The following is a 17495-nucleotide window of genomic DNA, read 5'->3' on the forward strand; positions in this document are numbered from 1 at the left end:
ACGCTCCCATTTCATCTCGCTCCCACTAGCCAGACTATCGGTACCACCGCCATATGACGGAGCCAGTTATCTTGTTGATGTTAGTTTTTTGTTTCTAACCCTAACCTTAACCCTAAACCTAAACCTAACCCTAACCCTAACCCTAACCCTAACCCTAACCCTAAATTGCTTGTATGTGGCAGTATATGATAATACGTGAAATATAATCGGGTGGGACCGCACGTCCGGGAGTGATAGAAACACCTGGGACCGCACGTCCGGGTGCGATCTCAGTTGGGAGTCTCCATCCGCTTACCCAACAACATAGGGCTCTGCCCACTATTTTAATCTTATTCTATTCTCTACATCTGTACTGATTGCTGGTATCGAACATTTTTATTCTTTGTTTGGCAGGACTACGATCTGGCAAGCTTGGGGAGCAGTGTGAAGCGGTGGTCCTTTTCCCCAAGCTCTTCCAAAAGTACCCCTTTCCCATTCTGATCAACTCCGCTTTCCTGAAGTTGGCTGACATCTTCAGACTTGGGTAAGCATTCGGCACATCTTCCTTCCATTTTTGTTTTCACCGTGTTTGCTGTCTGGGCTGCGGTGTGTCGTGTTATCATATCATGTTACCAAACTTTGTGATTGGATGGGGATTTTATTGTCCATCAGATTAAAACAAACTTCTTCCTTATGTCAACAACTCTAGAAACAACTTCCTGCGTCTGTGTGTCCTGAAAGTGACCCAGCAGAGTGAGAAGCATTTGGAGAAGATTCTGAATGTCGATGAGTTCGTGAAGAGAGTCTTTTCTGTCATCCACAGCAATGACCCTGTCGCCCGGGCCATCACACTCAGGTAATGTGCACTTGTCTTGCATTGCGTTAGCAGACCCTTTCATCCAAACTGACAAACTAAGATTATTGTAGTTTATCAGTTTATTTATTTATATCTCATCGTAATGGCCCCCTCTTGTGCTTTGTGTCCTTTACGCATGTTTTGTTTAACTTCATGTCAAGTAAGAAGAGTGGGTGCACGCATGTGATGAGTGTACCCCTATTGCAACCGTGTCTCGGTCATTTCGTGAAGTTTCACGAAAAAAAAATGGGGAAATTAACTCTAAACTTTGTGGTGCATTCACGTTATTGCCCGTTTTTCGTGGTTGGGCAACACTTCCGCTGCTTATTCATTTGAATTGTCCGACTGCTGCCTAGCGACCCACTAGTTTGACGCCCTTTCGGTACCGTCATGGTAATCAAACATTTCAAACAAGCAGTTTAGGGTTAGGGTTAGGGTTAAGGTTAAGGTTTAGGTTTAGGGTCGTATGACATAAGGCGTAAGTACCGAAAGGGCGTCGAATTAGTGAGTCCCGAGGGTATCAGCAGTGTTCTGTCAGCACCCCCTCCCCGCCCCTGCAGACGCTTGGATAAGAAATAGCAACAACACGAGCTGAAAATACCGACCACGAGTCGCTAGGCAGCAGTCGGGAAATTCAAATGAATAGGCAGCTTAAGCGTTGCCCAACCACGAAAAATGGGCAATAACGTGAATGCACCACCAAGTTTAAAGGGACACTGTCTGAGATTTTTAGTTGTTCATTTCCAGAATTCCAGCTGCCCATTCACTAATGTTACCTTTTTCATGAATACTTACCACCACCATCAAATTCTAAGTATTCATTATGACTGGAAAATTTGCACTTGTCATATATGAAAAGGGGGATCTTCTCCATGGTCTGCCATTTTGAATTTTCAAAAATAGCTGCAAAAATGGACCATACTAGAAAATATTTGTTAATTACTTAGTAAACTTTCATGTAAAGATCAAATTTGGCAATAGGCAGCCCAGTTTCAATGAACAGCTTAGTTGCAGTACCTTTTTTGACCATTTCCTGCACAATGTCCCTTTTAAAGTTTATTTCCCTATTTTTTTCGTGACAACTTCACGAAATGACCAAGATAGGGCTCCCTATTGACCTGCAACTGTTCGTCAATTTGTCGTGCTCAGTTTTTATTCTGGGTGCAGTGTCACACAATAGTAGAGCAGAGTATCATTTATTGATCCCGAGGGAAATTATATAAATTGTAAATGTATATAAATATAATAGTATGTCTATGGGAAATGCTGAGTCTAGTGTGTGTGTGTGTGTGTGTGTGTGTCTGTGTGCTTGTGCTTGTTTGTGTGTATGTGTAGGATGCTGGGCAGTCTGGCCTCCATTATTCCGGAGCGCAAGAACGCCCACCACAGCGTGCGCCAGAGCCTGGACTCACACGACAACGTGGAGGTGGAGGCAGCCATCTTCGCAGCTGCCAGCTTCGCCGCACAGTCCAAGTTAGTGTGTGTGTGTGTGTGTGTGTGTGTGTGTGTGTGTGTGTGTGTGTGTGTGTGTGTGTGTGTGTGTGTGTGTGTGTGTGTGTGTGTGTTGGTCTTGTCCTGTCCAGCCCTGCACAGAACAGGAGAGTATTCCATGAACCTTTCTCAGTAGTGAACCTTGAGGCCGTGGTAAATCATCTAATAGAAGAGCCTAAAAGTCCCCATTTTCTGCCAGTTTACCACTTCCTTCTAACAGTTTAAATATCCGATAGTTTAACTATCACATGTGTGTCCTTCTTCTGTTGCATTGTCCAATAACAGTGTTTTTTCTTGTTCCTCTGTTTTTTTAGAGATTTTGCGGTGGGGATTTGTAACAAACTTCGTGAAATGATTCAAGGTAATAACGGGTGTGCTGTTGTGAGGGTTTTTCCTCATTTCTTTGTAATGTTTGTGGTACACGAGACACCTTTTTGCGATGAGGCTACAGTACTTTTCTGTCTGGGGACCTGTGCCTTATCGACCAGAGTAGTTCTTGTGTAACTAATAGGGTATACCTTTGTGTAACAACCCAAATCAAATCTGTGCAAACTTACTGTGTATACCATGTCATCTTGTAATGATGAGTGTGTAACTCCGCATGCTGTTATGAAAGGTGTGTGTGTGTGTGTGTGTGTGTGTGTGTGTGTGTGTGTGTGTGTGTGTGTGAGGGAGTGAGCAAAAACTCTGCCATCACCTCACTGACTATGAAGTGGTGTATTAACTGTGTGAAATGTGAAATGTTCTGTGAACTGTTTCAGTTAGTGTGCAAATGTGTAAATGAAATTGGTTGTCTCTCCTTCCCTCCCTCTGTCTGTCTGTCTCTCTCTCTCTCTCGCTCGCTCGCTCGCTCGCTCTTTCTTTCTTTCTTTCTGTCTTTCTTTCTGTCTTTCTTTCTTTCTCTCTCTCTCTCTCTCTCTCTCTCTCTCTCTCTCTCTCTCTCTCCCCTTTCCCTCCCTCCCTCTCTCTTCTCTCTCTCCCCCTCCCTCCCTTTCCCTCTCTTCTTTCTTTCTTTCTTTCTTTCTTTCTTTCTTTCTTTCTTTCTTTCTTTCTTTCTTTCTTTCTTTCTTTCTTTCTTTCTTTCTTTCTTTCTTCCTCTCTCTCTCTCTCTCTCTCTCTCTCTTTCTTTCTTTCTTTCTTTCTTTCTTTCTTTCTTTCTTTCTTTCTTTCTTTCTTTCTTTCTCTCGCTCTCTCTCGCTCTTTCTTTCTCCCCCCCCCCTCCTCCTCTCTCAGGTCTGGACACCCCGGTGGAGATGAAGTTGAAGCTGATCCCGGTGTTGCAGCACATGCACCACGACGCCTCGGTAGCCTCTGCCAGTCGGGAGCTGCTGCACCAGCTGCTGTCCTCCTACCCCTCCACACACATGGCCATCGTCACCCTGCACACCTTCACACAGCTCGCCGCCGCATCACTCATCGACATCCCCAAACAGGTGTGTGTGTGTGTGTGTGTGTGTGTGTGTGTGTGTGTGTGTGTGTGTGTGTGTGTGTGTGTGTGTGTGTGTGTGTGTGTGTGTGTGTGTGTGTGTGTGTGTGTGTGTGTGTGTGTGTGTGTGAGATGCTTAATGTCTTGTGTGTGTTGTCTCCAGATCCAGCTGCTGCTGCAGTATCTGCGTGAGGACGGCAGGAAGGCCATCAAGAGACTCTGCATCCAAGACCTCAAGCTGATCGCCAAGAAGGCACCGCACCTGTGGACCCGCGACAACACACAGGTACACACACACACACACACACCCAAGAAGGCACCGCACCTGTGGACCCGTGACAACACACAGGTACACACACACACACACACACACACACACACCCAAGAAGGCACCGCACCTCTGGACCCGCGACAACACACAGGTACACACACACACACACACACACACCCAAGAAGGCACCGCACCTGTGGACCCGCGACAACACACAGGTACACACACACACACACCCAAGAAGGCACCGCACCTGTGGACCCGCGACAACACACAGGTACACACACACACACACACACACACACCCAAGAAGGCACCGCACCTGTGGACCCGCGACAACACACAGGTACACACACACACACACACCCAAGAAGGCACCGCACCTGTGGACCCACGACAACACACAGGTACACACACACACACACACACCCAAGAAGGCACCGCACCTGTGGACCCGTGACAACACACAGGTACACACACACACCCAAGAAGGCACCGCACCTGTGGACCCGCGACAACACACAGGTACACACACACACACACACACACACACACACACACACACACACACACACACACCCAAGAAGGCACCGCACCTGTGGACCCACGACAACACACAGGTACACACACACACACACACACACCCAAGAAGGCACCGCACCTGTGGACCCGTGACAACACACAGGTACACACACACACACACACACACACCCAAGAAGGCACCGCACCTGTGGACCCGCGACAACACACAGGTACACACACACACACACACACACACACACACACACACACACACACACACAAGAAGGCACCGCACCTGTGGACCCGCGACAACACACAGGTACACACACACACACACACACACCCAAGAAGGCACCGCACCTGTGGACCCGCGACAACACACAGGTACACACACACACACACACACACAGGTACACACACACACACACACCCAAGAAGGCACCGCACCTGTGGACCCGCGACAACACACAGGTACACACACACACACACACACACCCAAGAAGGCACCGCACCTGTGGACCCGCGACAACACACAGGTACACACACACACACACACACAGGTACACACACACACACACACACACAAGAAGGCACCGCACCTCTGGACCCGCGACAACACACAGGTACACTACACACACACACACACACACACACACACACACACACACACACACACACACACACACACACACAGGTACACACACACACACACCCAAGAAGGCACCGCACCTCTGGACCCGCGACAACACACAGGTACACTACGCGCACACACAAAAAACTCGACTAATAACAACAGACAGGTACGCACACACACAAAAAACTCAATTAGGACAAGGGACAACACACAGGTACACACAACCCCAAAAACCTCAATTGGCCTGCCTACCAGGAACAATATGCAGGTACGCACACACATAAAAAACCTGTGGACAAGGGACAACACACAGGTACACACAAACACAAAAAAACAAAACTTATTACAACACACAGGTACGCACAAACACCGAAACTCAATTAACCTGTGGACCATGCACAACGAACAGGGGCACACAACCCCCCCAAAAAAACCTCAATTAGCCTGTGTACCATGGACAATATGCAGGTATACACACACACAAAATATCAACTAACCTGTTGACCAGGGACTACTGGGGGGCTACTGGAGACATTGAGAATGGACTAGCTCCGAAACGTCTGTTTCTCCAGTTAACCTTAGACTTCTGTTTTTTAATTTCGGCTTCAATACACTTTTTTCACACAAGTCTTGTGTGCGCCTCCTTTTTTCCATTATCTTGAGTGATTACTACTTTTTGGGAGTTCACGCACCAAGCAATACACGAGTATTAAGTTCAGGCGCAGACGCCGACCTTTGCTGGTCTTTTGTCGTTCTGTTGACAAGGGACGACACACAGGTACCCATGCAGGACTGATACTGTTCAGGCTCAGGGCCTGATCTCAGGCTTGAAAGCATTTCATTCTTGCAAACAAACTCTGTTATTAGGTTTTCATTTGTGTGTGTGTGTGTGTGTGTGTGTGTGTGTGTGTGTGTGTGTGTGTGTGTGTGTGTGTGTGTGTGTGTGTGTGTGTGTGTGTGTGTAGACACTGTGTGAGTGTGCCCTCAGCAGCCCCTACAACAGTCTGAAGCTGGGCATGCTCTCTGTGCTGTCTGCTCTCTCTGGGACCATCGCCATCAAGCACTACCTCAGCTCCGCGGCAGGTAGGCACACACACACACACACACACACACACACACACACACACACACACACACACACACACACACACACACACACACACACACACACACACACACACAAATATACATATATACACATACACACCAGTGCTTGACACTAACTTTTTCGCTTACCAGCCATTTTGGCTAGTGGTTTTCCTAACTCACTAGCCATTGGGCCTTTTCACTAGCCATATTTTTCTTAACCATCATAGCAGCTTTAAAGAATTATATAATAGGCTGTAATAATGTAATGTGGCTAACATAACATAACATAACATAACATATAACATAACATATAACATAACATATAACATAACATATAACATAACATATAACATAACATAACATAACATAACATAACATAACATAACATAACATAACATGCTATAGGGCCTAATAATTAGAATTGTTAGGCCTGTTAACTGGTCTATGCATGTATGCTATGGAAAGAACAGATTTACTGATCTGAGTAATGGCATAGCCCATTGACCATGCAGAAACACCAAGCACAGTGTTGTGGAAGGGCACAAGCTACACGAGAGCAAAATATTTTCGTCTTTGATCTGAAGGGCACTTTCTTCATATCATATAGGCCTATCTGTGGAGGTCGCCGTCCAAATTGATGCGCAAAGTAGGCTAGATAGCGCAAAGTCATTGCCAAGTTCGCCTGTCCTCGGTCATGGATGTGGAATAACACTTCTGGAACATTTTCTAATAAAAGTATCCACTAGAAAGCACACACTTCCAAACGCACGGATGCGGTAACTACAGAAGGGGTTACAACTTCTTTTCATTACGTTTAATATTGAGTTGTTAATACAAACGGAAGCAAGGCAAGAGGCGATGGGACATGCTTTTGTGCAGTCTGGGAAGGCTACTACTGCGCTAAGGCTACTACTTAGTGTTAAGCCCTGATACACACACACACAAATATACATATATACACACACACGCACACACACACACACACACACCATTGCCATCAAGCACTACCTCAGCTCCGCGGCAGGTAGGCACACACACACACACACACACACACACACATTTTTGCCATAACTGGAGATTGTAACCCCATAAGCCTTGACTGCTCCCTCTGCATTGACAGGTGATGATGTTATATAATAACAACAACAACAACAACAACAACAATATATTATATTATATTGTCTCCACTGTGTAGGCTCCGCCCCTTCTCCACCACCTCGGCAGACCGACCTGGTGCGGCTGGCTCAGGAGTGCTGTTACCATAGCAACCTGCCGGTGGCGGCCCACGGAGTCACGGTGCTGTCCAACATCGTCATCGCCTGCCCGGAGAAGAGCCATCACACACCCGAGGGTACGCACGCACACACACACACACACACACACCAGTGCTTGACACTAACTTTTTCGCTTACCAGCCATTTTGGCTAGTGGTTTTCCTGACTCACTAGCCATTGGGCCTTTTCACTAGCCATAATTTTCATCATAGCAGCTTTAAAGAGTTATATAATAGGCTGTAATAATGTAATGTAGGCTAACATAATATAATATAATATAATATAATATAATATAACATAATTATTAGCCTAATTAGCTTAATAATTAGCCTATAATTGTTAGGCCTATTAACTGGTCCATGCATGCATGCTATGGAAAGAACAGATTTACTGATCTGAGGAATGGGCCGGCATGGGCTATATTGACCATGCAGAAACACTAAGCACAGTGTTGTGGAAGGGCACAAATGTAAGCTACACGAGAGCAAAATATGTTCGCCTTTGATCTGAAAGGCACTTTCTTCATATCATATAGGCCAATCTGTGGAGGTTGCCGTCCAAATTGATGCGCAAAGTAGATAGCAAAAGTCATTGCCAAGTTCGCCTCTCCTCGGTCATGGATGTGGAATAACACCTCTTCTGGAATATTTTCTTATAGTATCCACTAAAAAGCGCACACAGACGCGGTAACTAGGCCTACAGAAGGGGCTACGACTTCCTTTCATTTCGTTTAATATTGAGTTGCAAGGCGCAAGGCGAAACGGGCAAGGGACGTGCTTTAGTGCAGTCTGGAAGGCTACAGTAGGCTACTGCTCGTTGTTTAAGCCCGGTTTGACAGTCGGGAACAACAGCACAAGAAACATGGAGGAATATTAAGGTATGAAGACATACAGGCAAATCAGAAAAAAAATTAAACCGAACATGATTAACTCATTGGCTGCCAGCCATTTTCATAAAAGAGTAACCCAGAGTGCCAGAGATTTTTCAGCATTTTGGGTGTTTTTTGGAGGCTCACAGAAAATTGAGTTCTGTGTCTATGTCAACACCATACCTATCAAAACACAGATTAGACGCTCATCTGTCATCAGAAAAAAACGGTGTCTCTCTACCCCTTTCCGTTCTTTCATAATCATCTGTTGAAAATAAGTGGAATTCGCCAAAATGCTGTTTTCTAGCCAAAAAGCTGAGAAAACGCCATTTGAAGTTGACCTATAATTGCAAGTGTTTTTGCTCATAATGACACCGTCCTAACAACTCCAAACCTATCAGATGCTATTACAGAGTCTCCTGTCATCTGTAGCCAGAACAAAAGATCGTTTGTATGGTCTTTTCAACCTAATAATGTACTGAAATATAACGGGGTGGGCTTGAAAACAAGAGTGTTTTGGTTTGTTGCTGGCGCGCACAATGGATCATGACAGCAGGTGCATGTAACTCATGTGAAATACTAAACTCACAGAAATACTGTCTCATAGTCCCTCTGTTTAGCCTGTAGTCCTCTCGTTGGGGAACAAACCACAGCTGATTTGTTTCCTCCTGTACCATGTGAACTGAGAGGCAGGCAGGCAGGCAGCACAACTTAGCTTACTGCTGCTTCTTTGGCAGAGCGGACAATTTGCAGATTGATGATTACAGTCATCATGTTTCTGCTATAGTGATCTTGTCATATATTGTTCAATGAATTTTCTTTTGATAAAGTACTGATCACATATCCAACATTTCACAAGCCGATTGGAGTGAGGAAGGCTAGCTGGTCTGAGGCTAAGTGCAATGCTTTCTCAATGTGAGCTGAATGTATCTGACCAGACACAAAGGCTAGCCTACTCTGTTCCAAGAATCTGCAACCCCCCTGTCTTTTTGATGATACAGTAAGCTGATCATACTATACAGATCCACAACTGCAACTGTAGAATGAGTAAAAATAGTTGACTTACCAAGGCTCCTTTATTTAGGCTTAGTTGTAAGTTGTTAGCGATTTCGTGCTAGCTAGCTAGCGTAGCAAACAATAGCCAAACATTCCCAACCGAGGTGACCACAAGTCCCGTGCATTTTCCTGTTAGATGATCTTTTGTACACATCATCCTGATGTTGTGTAGGCTGATCACATTATCCAAAATGAAACAGTTGCCACACAGATCATCTCTGGTTGAACATGGTGTATTTTGGGCAAGCTAGTTACAATGCCTACTAGCTAGATGGCAACAGGGGGGTGTATTTTGATCATGAGAGGAAGTTTTTTTTTTTTGTCAGGCTCTGACACTAAAATCAGTAGAATACCTGTGTTAAAATCAGAGGGCAAGAAAGTAGACTACTGTCACAGGTGCTTTACTTTCAAAAATGATTTTGCTATGCTACTTTTGAGATTATAATAGTAAAAAGGGATGTTTTTGTCTTGACATTTCCTCTTGATGTGAGCTAATGCCCTGCCCTGACTGTTCCTAAGGACACTTCTGCCACCTACAGGAACAGTTAGAACATGACTAGAGGCGTGAAATTAATACACAACATAGGTCAGACCGTCCTCAAGGCGTGGCTGTAAAAAAACGCAATTATCGGCGAAGGACGTCGAAGGCAGGGGGCGTCACTATTCGAAATGACGTCACTCGACGGCTAAGGCAGCCAATGAGTTAATACCGCATGTGTCCTTGTCTTATCACTGTGCTTTGCTTTCACAAGACAGGCTGGTGTGTTTTCCTCTCGCCTTGGTCATTGTAATATCCACTACTAAGTATTGAACTAATGACAGATCGCAAAACACGTCAGTTGAGATGAACTTCGCTACTTTATTTTCATGACAAGGTTTTCAATGACATTTTCAAACACACGCTGATATGCCGGTAGCTCGTTGCCACTCCTCTTTGCAAGACTAGTCGTTCTATCAGATTCTTGGCATGCGTGACACACAGGTGACACGTGACACAGGTGCTTCATGGGTATTGTAGGCTCGCAAAATCGCATTGTATTGCTTTTGTAGCAAAGACGGTCCGAGGAAAAAAACTACAAAATGCGGTGCCTCATCATTCAGAATAGTAACGGACCCGCCAGAATGGCTAGTGAACCTTCGGTATCTACTAGCCAACGCCGATATTCACCCGCATTTGGCTACCTGGCGTGTGTTAGTGTTAAGCCCTGACACACACACACGCACGCACGCACGCACGCACGCACGCACGCACGCACGCACGCACACACACACACACACACACACCACATCTCCTGTCCAGAGAAGAGCCATCACACACCCGAGGGTGCACACACACACACACACACACACACACACACACACACACACACACACACACACACACACACACACACACACACCACATCGCCTGCCCAGAGAAGAGCCATCACACACCTGAGGGTACACACACGCACACACACACACACACACACACCACATCGTCTGTCCAGTGAACAGCCGTTACATACTTGATGGTACCCCGAGACGTGTGCACACACTCACACTTAAATGGATTTTAACTAATGGCTCCGTCAAAATTCAGACCTAATCCTCCTCACCGGTGTACAGAACTGTATTGATATCAATGCAATCGATTATTGGCAGAGAAGTGCTTTGCACTTTTTTGGGACGGCTTTGCCATGGTCTTGCCTTTAGCCTGACTAGTTCTGGAATGTGAATGTTGACTTAGTTCTGGAATGTTCTGTCCATAGATGTTCTGCAGCTGGAGCAGGACACTGTGATGGGGGTGGAGTCGCTCATGGTGCTCTGTAGTCAAGACGACAGCGCCACAGCTCAGGCCACACTCAAGGTACTGCATGTCTGTAAAGAACCAGTGGCTGGAGAAAGGGCCCTTTTTTAGATTGCGTAAATGCGCAACACTGCCACAATCATGGTCAAACAAAGCTATCCTTTTTTTAAAAAAAGTTGAATATTGTTCTATTGCGTTAAAATTGAAACCTTCCATCTAGTAAAAAAATGTTTCCAATGTCTTGCTTGTGTTTGGGCTTGTTCCTCCGGCCCTGTAGATGGCGCTGACGTCGCTGGTGCGGATGCTGAAGGTGCGCCCTCACCTGGCCCAGGTGTGCGTGGAGCTGCTGCTGTGCCAGCTGCGCTCGGCGTGCGATCCGGCCCGCGTCCATCTGTGCCACGCCCTGGCCGCCGTCGCCAGCCAGCTTCCTGTGCTTGGTGAGGGCATGCTGGGAGATGTAGTCGACCTGATCAGGGTCGCCGCCCACTCCAGCTCTGACAAGCAGCAGGAGCTACTGGTAAGAATGACTACGAACGGGTGGATTATGTATTTCACGAACACCGCTCTCTCCTTTTACAGATGTATGACGTTCTTTATGTCTCACCTGTTCAAGTCAAGTCAAGTGTACTCTATTATCAAAAATCTTTGTAACGGGATTAACACAGAAGTTTGAAATTGCGTTTTACCAGTCTCCAATATGCATACCTGCCGACCATTACGCATTTTATGTAGCAGATACGGATTTTTACATCAAACTACGGCGCTGTCACTTCAAAATACGGGAAAAACCAAGTGTATGGGCCCTTATAAATTGCTCTGTAGACTTGCAACCAGACAGAGCCGTAGACATGGCTCTGCTTGCAATTGTCTCGCGCTGGCCTTTCCATTGGCCAGCAACGTGTGGGGGGGGAATATTGACCAATCAGAGCGCTAGTTTGGATGTCTTCATTTGTTATGCTGCGCTCCTCTCGAGCCTAGGCATCAGCTGCGTGGCGACAGAAAGTTTGCTTCGGAATCACACAAGCAGAGAGACTGGTTTATGTAGCCTACTCCTATAATCTCTGAAAACAAGTGTCCTCCTCCTGTCATCATGTATTATCCATCTTGGTACTGTCGCTGTAGTTTTACAAGTGAGCACCGTCAAAATCACCGTTTCAAAGGTAAATGGACTTTGAGAAAGGTAGCCTGTATGGGAATAGTGAATTGCGTCCAGTTGCTAAATCCCTAAACTTATGAAAATAAATAAAGGCCGAGGTCTGTCGTAATGATTCACCCAATGTTTCGCCGTATTTGACGGCAATATGTTGTTGCTTGTTTTGATATTGGACCGAAACGAGATTACTCCCGAATGAGAAAATGTGTCGATGACCGCGCTATAAATTAGCAGATTAGCAGCAAACTAAATTCGGTTTCCCTTTGCGCCGGGTCATTTTAACTCGGGGAAATAAAGCGATAGTTCTAACGGTTGTGCTCGGAGTAGGTCTACATCCGTAACCTACCATGACACCGGAATACTGTTCCCCCCTGAGTCATGGCCCATTCTGAACAGGTGTAACAGGTCGTGCGTCATACCAAATATGCATCACTCCACGACTACTATCCGTAATCACGTATGGTAATCTATTAATAAAATCAATTATCCTATCATCATATATGTGCCGAACAGTGAACAATAGCCAACTCATGACGGCAGCTGAGGGTAGATAGGCCTACTATTAGGCGGAGAAGTGAAAAAAAGAAGCGATGCCCCTCAAGAGTTACTGTGCAAGTTCCAAGCGCATTGGCCATTAGCCCCCGTCCCTCAGTAGAGCAACTACATGACGCATTTTGCACTGAATGAATGCTGAAAGTGTGATTTTGATGTTAGCCCCAAGGTAATAATATTAGCCTGATATTATCCTAGCTTAGATAACACTTGTCTTTATTTTTTTCTCTACTGCTGATGCTTCTTCACAGTAGGTGACAACATCACCATTTATTAGTATTGGGGGAGATGATGTAAGAATCATTACAATTCAACTTTTTGTTTATAAAATACCGAGGCATTTCAGTGATTTTTATGATCAAATTATACATTTTCCTACATGTACCTTCTACAGCCAAAAAAATAATCAGCAAATGCTTCAATTTCATACTCAATTTCAGCTCCTTAACACCCCCCAAGTGACCAAATGCTCTGTTTGGCTGGTACATAGGATAACTTAATAGCCACTTAGGCCTACTGGCCAGACTGGTGGTATGTTTGACTAGTAAGATTAACAGCAATATTGGCTGGTGATCAGTAAAGTTAATTTAGAGGCCTGAATTCCAGCACACTTTATCATTTTATTGGTGTTATGGTGTGAAACAAACAAAAAAAATCTTTCATGAAAGTTTAATAAATTATGGTAGTTCAAAGTACTGTGAAGAGCAAGATAAACTATTTGCCAGATACACATTAAAATGCAGGACATTGCATCTAAGAAAAGCATTTTTTTCTGGGGGAGGACCCCCCCCTGCCTGAATGAAGTGTCTCATATCTTCCCTGTTGACATTTGGCAACCCTAGGTGTAGGGCAGACTATGCAAAACAAAGTAGCCTCTCAGATGGGCCCGCCGGCGACCCCATTGCTTTGCCATGCCAAGTTGTTGCGCCGTGAATTGCCGCGCCGCGATAAGTTGCTACTCGAATTTTTTTTCAAAGGTTGGCAGGTATGAATATGCAGTTAAAACATCATAAAAATCATATAAACTTATAAATAGGACATTGACATTAACCCCTGCTCCTGCTTCCAAAAACAAAAATAAGAAGTTAGAAGAAGAAGAAGACTGCATGCACTGCTCATGCACTGCACATGCACTGCTGTCGAACATCTAGCGGCGGTATAGCTGCGTTAACATGTTCTTGACTAAAGTTACATTAGGATCGTGTTATTCCTAGGGACTTGCAGCAGCCATGTTTTTAGTTCAGAATCACAGGTGTCGACTACAAAAATGCTGTTTCAATGGCGATATATATATATATAATAATTTTTCCCTCGTGTTTTAAATGACGAAATGATTGGTTTTCACTCCAATACACCACTCTGCCCCACAGGTCTCCTTGGCAACAGTGGTGTTTGTGGCCAGCCAATCGCGGCTGTCGGCGGAGGTGAAATCGGTGATCAGGGAACAGCTGGAGAACGCCGCCAACGGCTGGACGGTCTACCGCATTGCCAGACAGGCCTCACGCATGGTACTTAGCTTTGCTTTGCTTTTACTTTGCTTTTCAGGACGTTGCACTTGTGGGCAGTCGTGGCTCAGTGGTTAGAGCACTGGGTTGGCAACTCAAGGGTTCCCGGTTCAATGCCCGATCGGAACACGGCTGAAGTGCCCTTTTCTCCAATCAAAACATTATATGAGCATTTATTGCTTCAATATCAACAAATTCCTTCTAAAACGTTTTCTGTTGACCTCTTAAGTATCAATATAGTCTACAATACGTCCTATGATTCCTCAATGTGAGCTGCCATTGATATTGAAGCAATAAATGCTCCGATTGTTTTTTGACTGGAGAAAGGAATACTGCTACGTGCTCCCAGACCGTGTGTGTTTTGGAGTGCCACCAGGGGGCTCCAGAGCTGCACACACAGAGGTCTGGTGTAAACCAGGTTACATTAGGGCTGGGCGATTCTGGAAAAAATGCCTATCACGGTTTTCTTGAGGAAAGTTAATATCACGGTTCTCTGCAGGATTTTTTTTTCATAAGCAGCGACTTTCCCCACTCTCCAATCTCAATGTTTCTGAAGTAAAGGCTAAAATTAATGAGATAAAATCCTGAAATTTTATTTTTTTATTTCTATTTTAATCACTTTTTTGGAATAAAAACTTTCATCAAAAAGTGAACCTTTTGTAGGTGAAACCGTTTTTTTTAACGGTATACCGCCCAGCCCTATTGCACATTAATGAACATAATACAACTAAATGTATCATAGAAAAATGGCTAATTTCCATCTGGTGTCCAAAATGGTAGAGACACTAGCACATCCATCCACACGTTATGGAAGGGTTAACGTACGGTGTGAAGGTCCCTTTTGGGCAGATTAGATTAGATTATGTACATAGATGTCCTCTTTCTGTATTCAATTTTTCAACTCAAATATGCTTTATTGGCATGCCTGTTGGTATCTGATTTGCCAAAGCTCACAGATAACATCAAAATGGGTAACAGAACATTACGGTCAATAAAGAACATTAAGCATACATGCGTTACGTAAGGGTTAACGTTCGGCGAGAAGGTCGCTACCGTGGAATAGCAGCACGACAGAGAGAATCTTTAGACCCCGACGCGGAGCGGAGGGGTCTTGTTCTCTCTGAAGTGCTGCTATTCCACAAAGCGACCGACTCGCCGAAAGTTAACCCGCTTATTATATGGATATACTTAAATGATTCACACATGGCGGGGACATTTCTTTAGGCCTATTTAATGTGAAGTCTAGGCTATTATAGTTTTTAATGTCAAAAGATTGTTGCTGCGCAAAACAAAACAGTGCCGTTGTGGAACACCGCTAGGCAACAGCTAGGTAGCCAGGACAACAGGTGTTGTCTATCACAGCAGCTGATTAGAGTCTTGTTGAAAAGTCGCTTTAGCAGTGAAAAGTCTTGTTGCCATTGACAGCGGTCTGTTATAGACCAACCCGTCCGTTATCGAAAAATAACAGACGTGCGAACGTTGGGGAGCCCCGTTGAAATGAATGGAGCATTCGACCGATGACGTCACAACCATATAATAAGGATATTTATTATATGGTTGTGACGTCATCTGTCGAATGCTCCATTCATTTCAACGGGACTCCCCAACGTTCGGACGTCTGTTATTTTTCGATAACGGACGGGTTGGTCTATAACAGACCGCTGTCAATGGCAACAAGACTTTTCACTGCTAAAGCGACTTTTCAACAAGACTCTAATCAGCTGCTGTGATAGACAGGCCCGTTGTCCTGGCTACCGCTGTCAATGGCAACAAGACGTTCACTGCTAAAGCCACTGGCTTGTATACAAGTCAGTGGCTAAAGCGAATGTTTCATATCACTCCGCAGGGGGTCCGGTCTTTTGTCACTCTAATCAGCTGCTGTGATAGACAACACCTGTTGTCCTGGCTAGCCTACCTAGCTGTTGCCTAGCGGTGTTCCACAACGGCACTGTTTTGTTTTGCGCAGCAACAATCTTAACATTAAATAGGTCTAAAGAAATGGCCCCGCATGTGTGAATCATTTAAGTATATCCATATAATAAGCGGGTTAACTTTCGGCGAGTCGGTCGCTTTGTGGAATAGCAGCACTTCAGAGAGAACAAGACCCCTCCCAGTGTTTCCCACAGAAATTTTGGAAACTATGGGGGCAGCCGGGGTTTATTTTTGTCCGGGTGAGGGGGGGGGGGGGGGGGGGGGATGTGGGTCTTCTCACACGGGCCTCCGGGCCTTTTTTTTTTGGGGGGGGGGGGGGGTGCGGGTTGTATTCTTGCGGCGTAAATGCCAAACGGCAAAACAATGTCTACAGTATGACATTGGCGCATGGAGAGAAACTGTAGGCCTGGGCCTATATTTCAGCCATTTATATTTTGAGAAATAAGGCTACATAACATTTTACCCATGACTTGTATAATAGTAGTACATTGTCATTGTCAAAAAATGCAGTACAGTGAATAATTTCTGTTTACAACACAGTTTCATTCGTCCCTCATGCAGGGGTCTGGGAAACAATAAAACAAAATAGGAGCAGAGATAAGAATTTAAGAGCACTGTGAAATTGTTAACGCATAGATAAAAAGGGTCTTAGAGGATAGGCTATGCCTTTTCCCCCACACATATCTGTAGGCGTACACATTCTACATGAGGGGTGCTGGTCACAGGGCCAGTTTTTTTCCAAATTCCTCCCATTAAAAGGGCCTGAACACATATTACACATTTATGTCTATATTCACATTCATTACACATTAATTTCTATATGCAGCCCGATGTCTCCTCTGCTGTGTCAATGAAGGTCTGTCACCAAACTCATTACAACTGTAAAACAAAGCCTAGGGAGTGTTAGTAAACTCATCCCAACTGTCCCTTCTCTGAAGGTTTTTTTTATATTGCTCCCAAACCCAAGTAAACTACAACAACTTGACTAGGCTTTTGATCCCTGTCTTTCAAGCACTTGTGGTTCTCTCTATAGCAGGGGTGCCCAACCTTTTTTTTAACCAAGATCTACTTTTGAAGTTGATGGTCTGCCGAGACCTG

General features: G+C 45.0%; 1 protein-coding gene across 1 annotated transcript in view; it reads left to right on the forward strand.

Annotated features, from left to right (window-relative positions):
- ints7 (integrator complex subunit 7) overlaps positions 1 to 17495 on the forward strand; it is a 38039-nt gene that overhangs the window by 445 nt on the left and 20099 nt on the right. Inside the window, exons 2-12 of the mRNA XM_063223770.1 lie at positions 394 to 523; positions 689 to 835; positions 2171 to 2308; positions 2641 to 2687; positions 3560 to 3759; positions 3916 to 4038; positions 6145 to 6262; positions 7464 to 7619; positions 11218 to 11315; positions 11533 to 11772; positions 14331 to 14468. Of these exons, the coding sequence (XP_063079840.1) occupies positions 394 to 523; positions 689 to 835; positions 2171 to 2308; positions 2641 to 2687; positions 3560 to 3759; positions 3916 to 4038; positions 6145 to 6262; positions 7464 to 7619; positions 11218 to 11315; positions 11533 to 11772; positions 14331 to 14468 (1535 nt within the window). The remainder of the gene's footprint in view (positions 1 to 393; positions 524 to 688; positions 836 to 2170; positions 2309 to 2640; positions 2688 to 3559; positions 3760 to 3915; positions 4039 to 6144; positions 6263 to 7463; positions 7620 to 11217; positions 11316 to 11532; positions 11773 to 14330; positions 14469 to 17495) is intronic.

The sequence above is a fragment of the Engraulis encrasicolus genome, chromosome 18 (genome assembly GCF_034702125.1).
Source record: "Engraulis encrasicolus isolate BLACKSEA-1 chromosome 18, IST_EnEncr_1.0, whole genome shotgun sequence".
NCBI classification, from domain to species: Eukaryota; Metazoa; Chordata; class Actinopteri; order Clupeiformes; family Engraulidae; genus Engraulis; species Engraulis encrasicolus.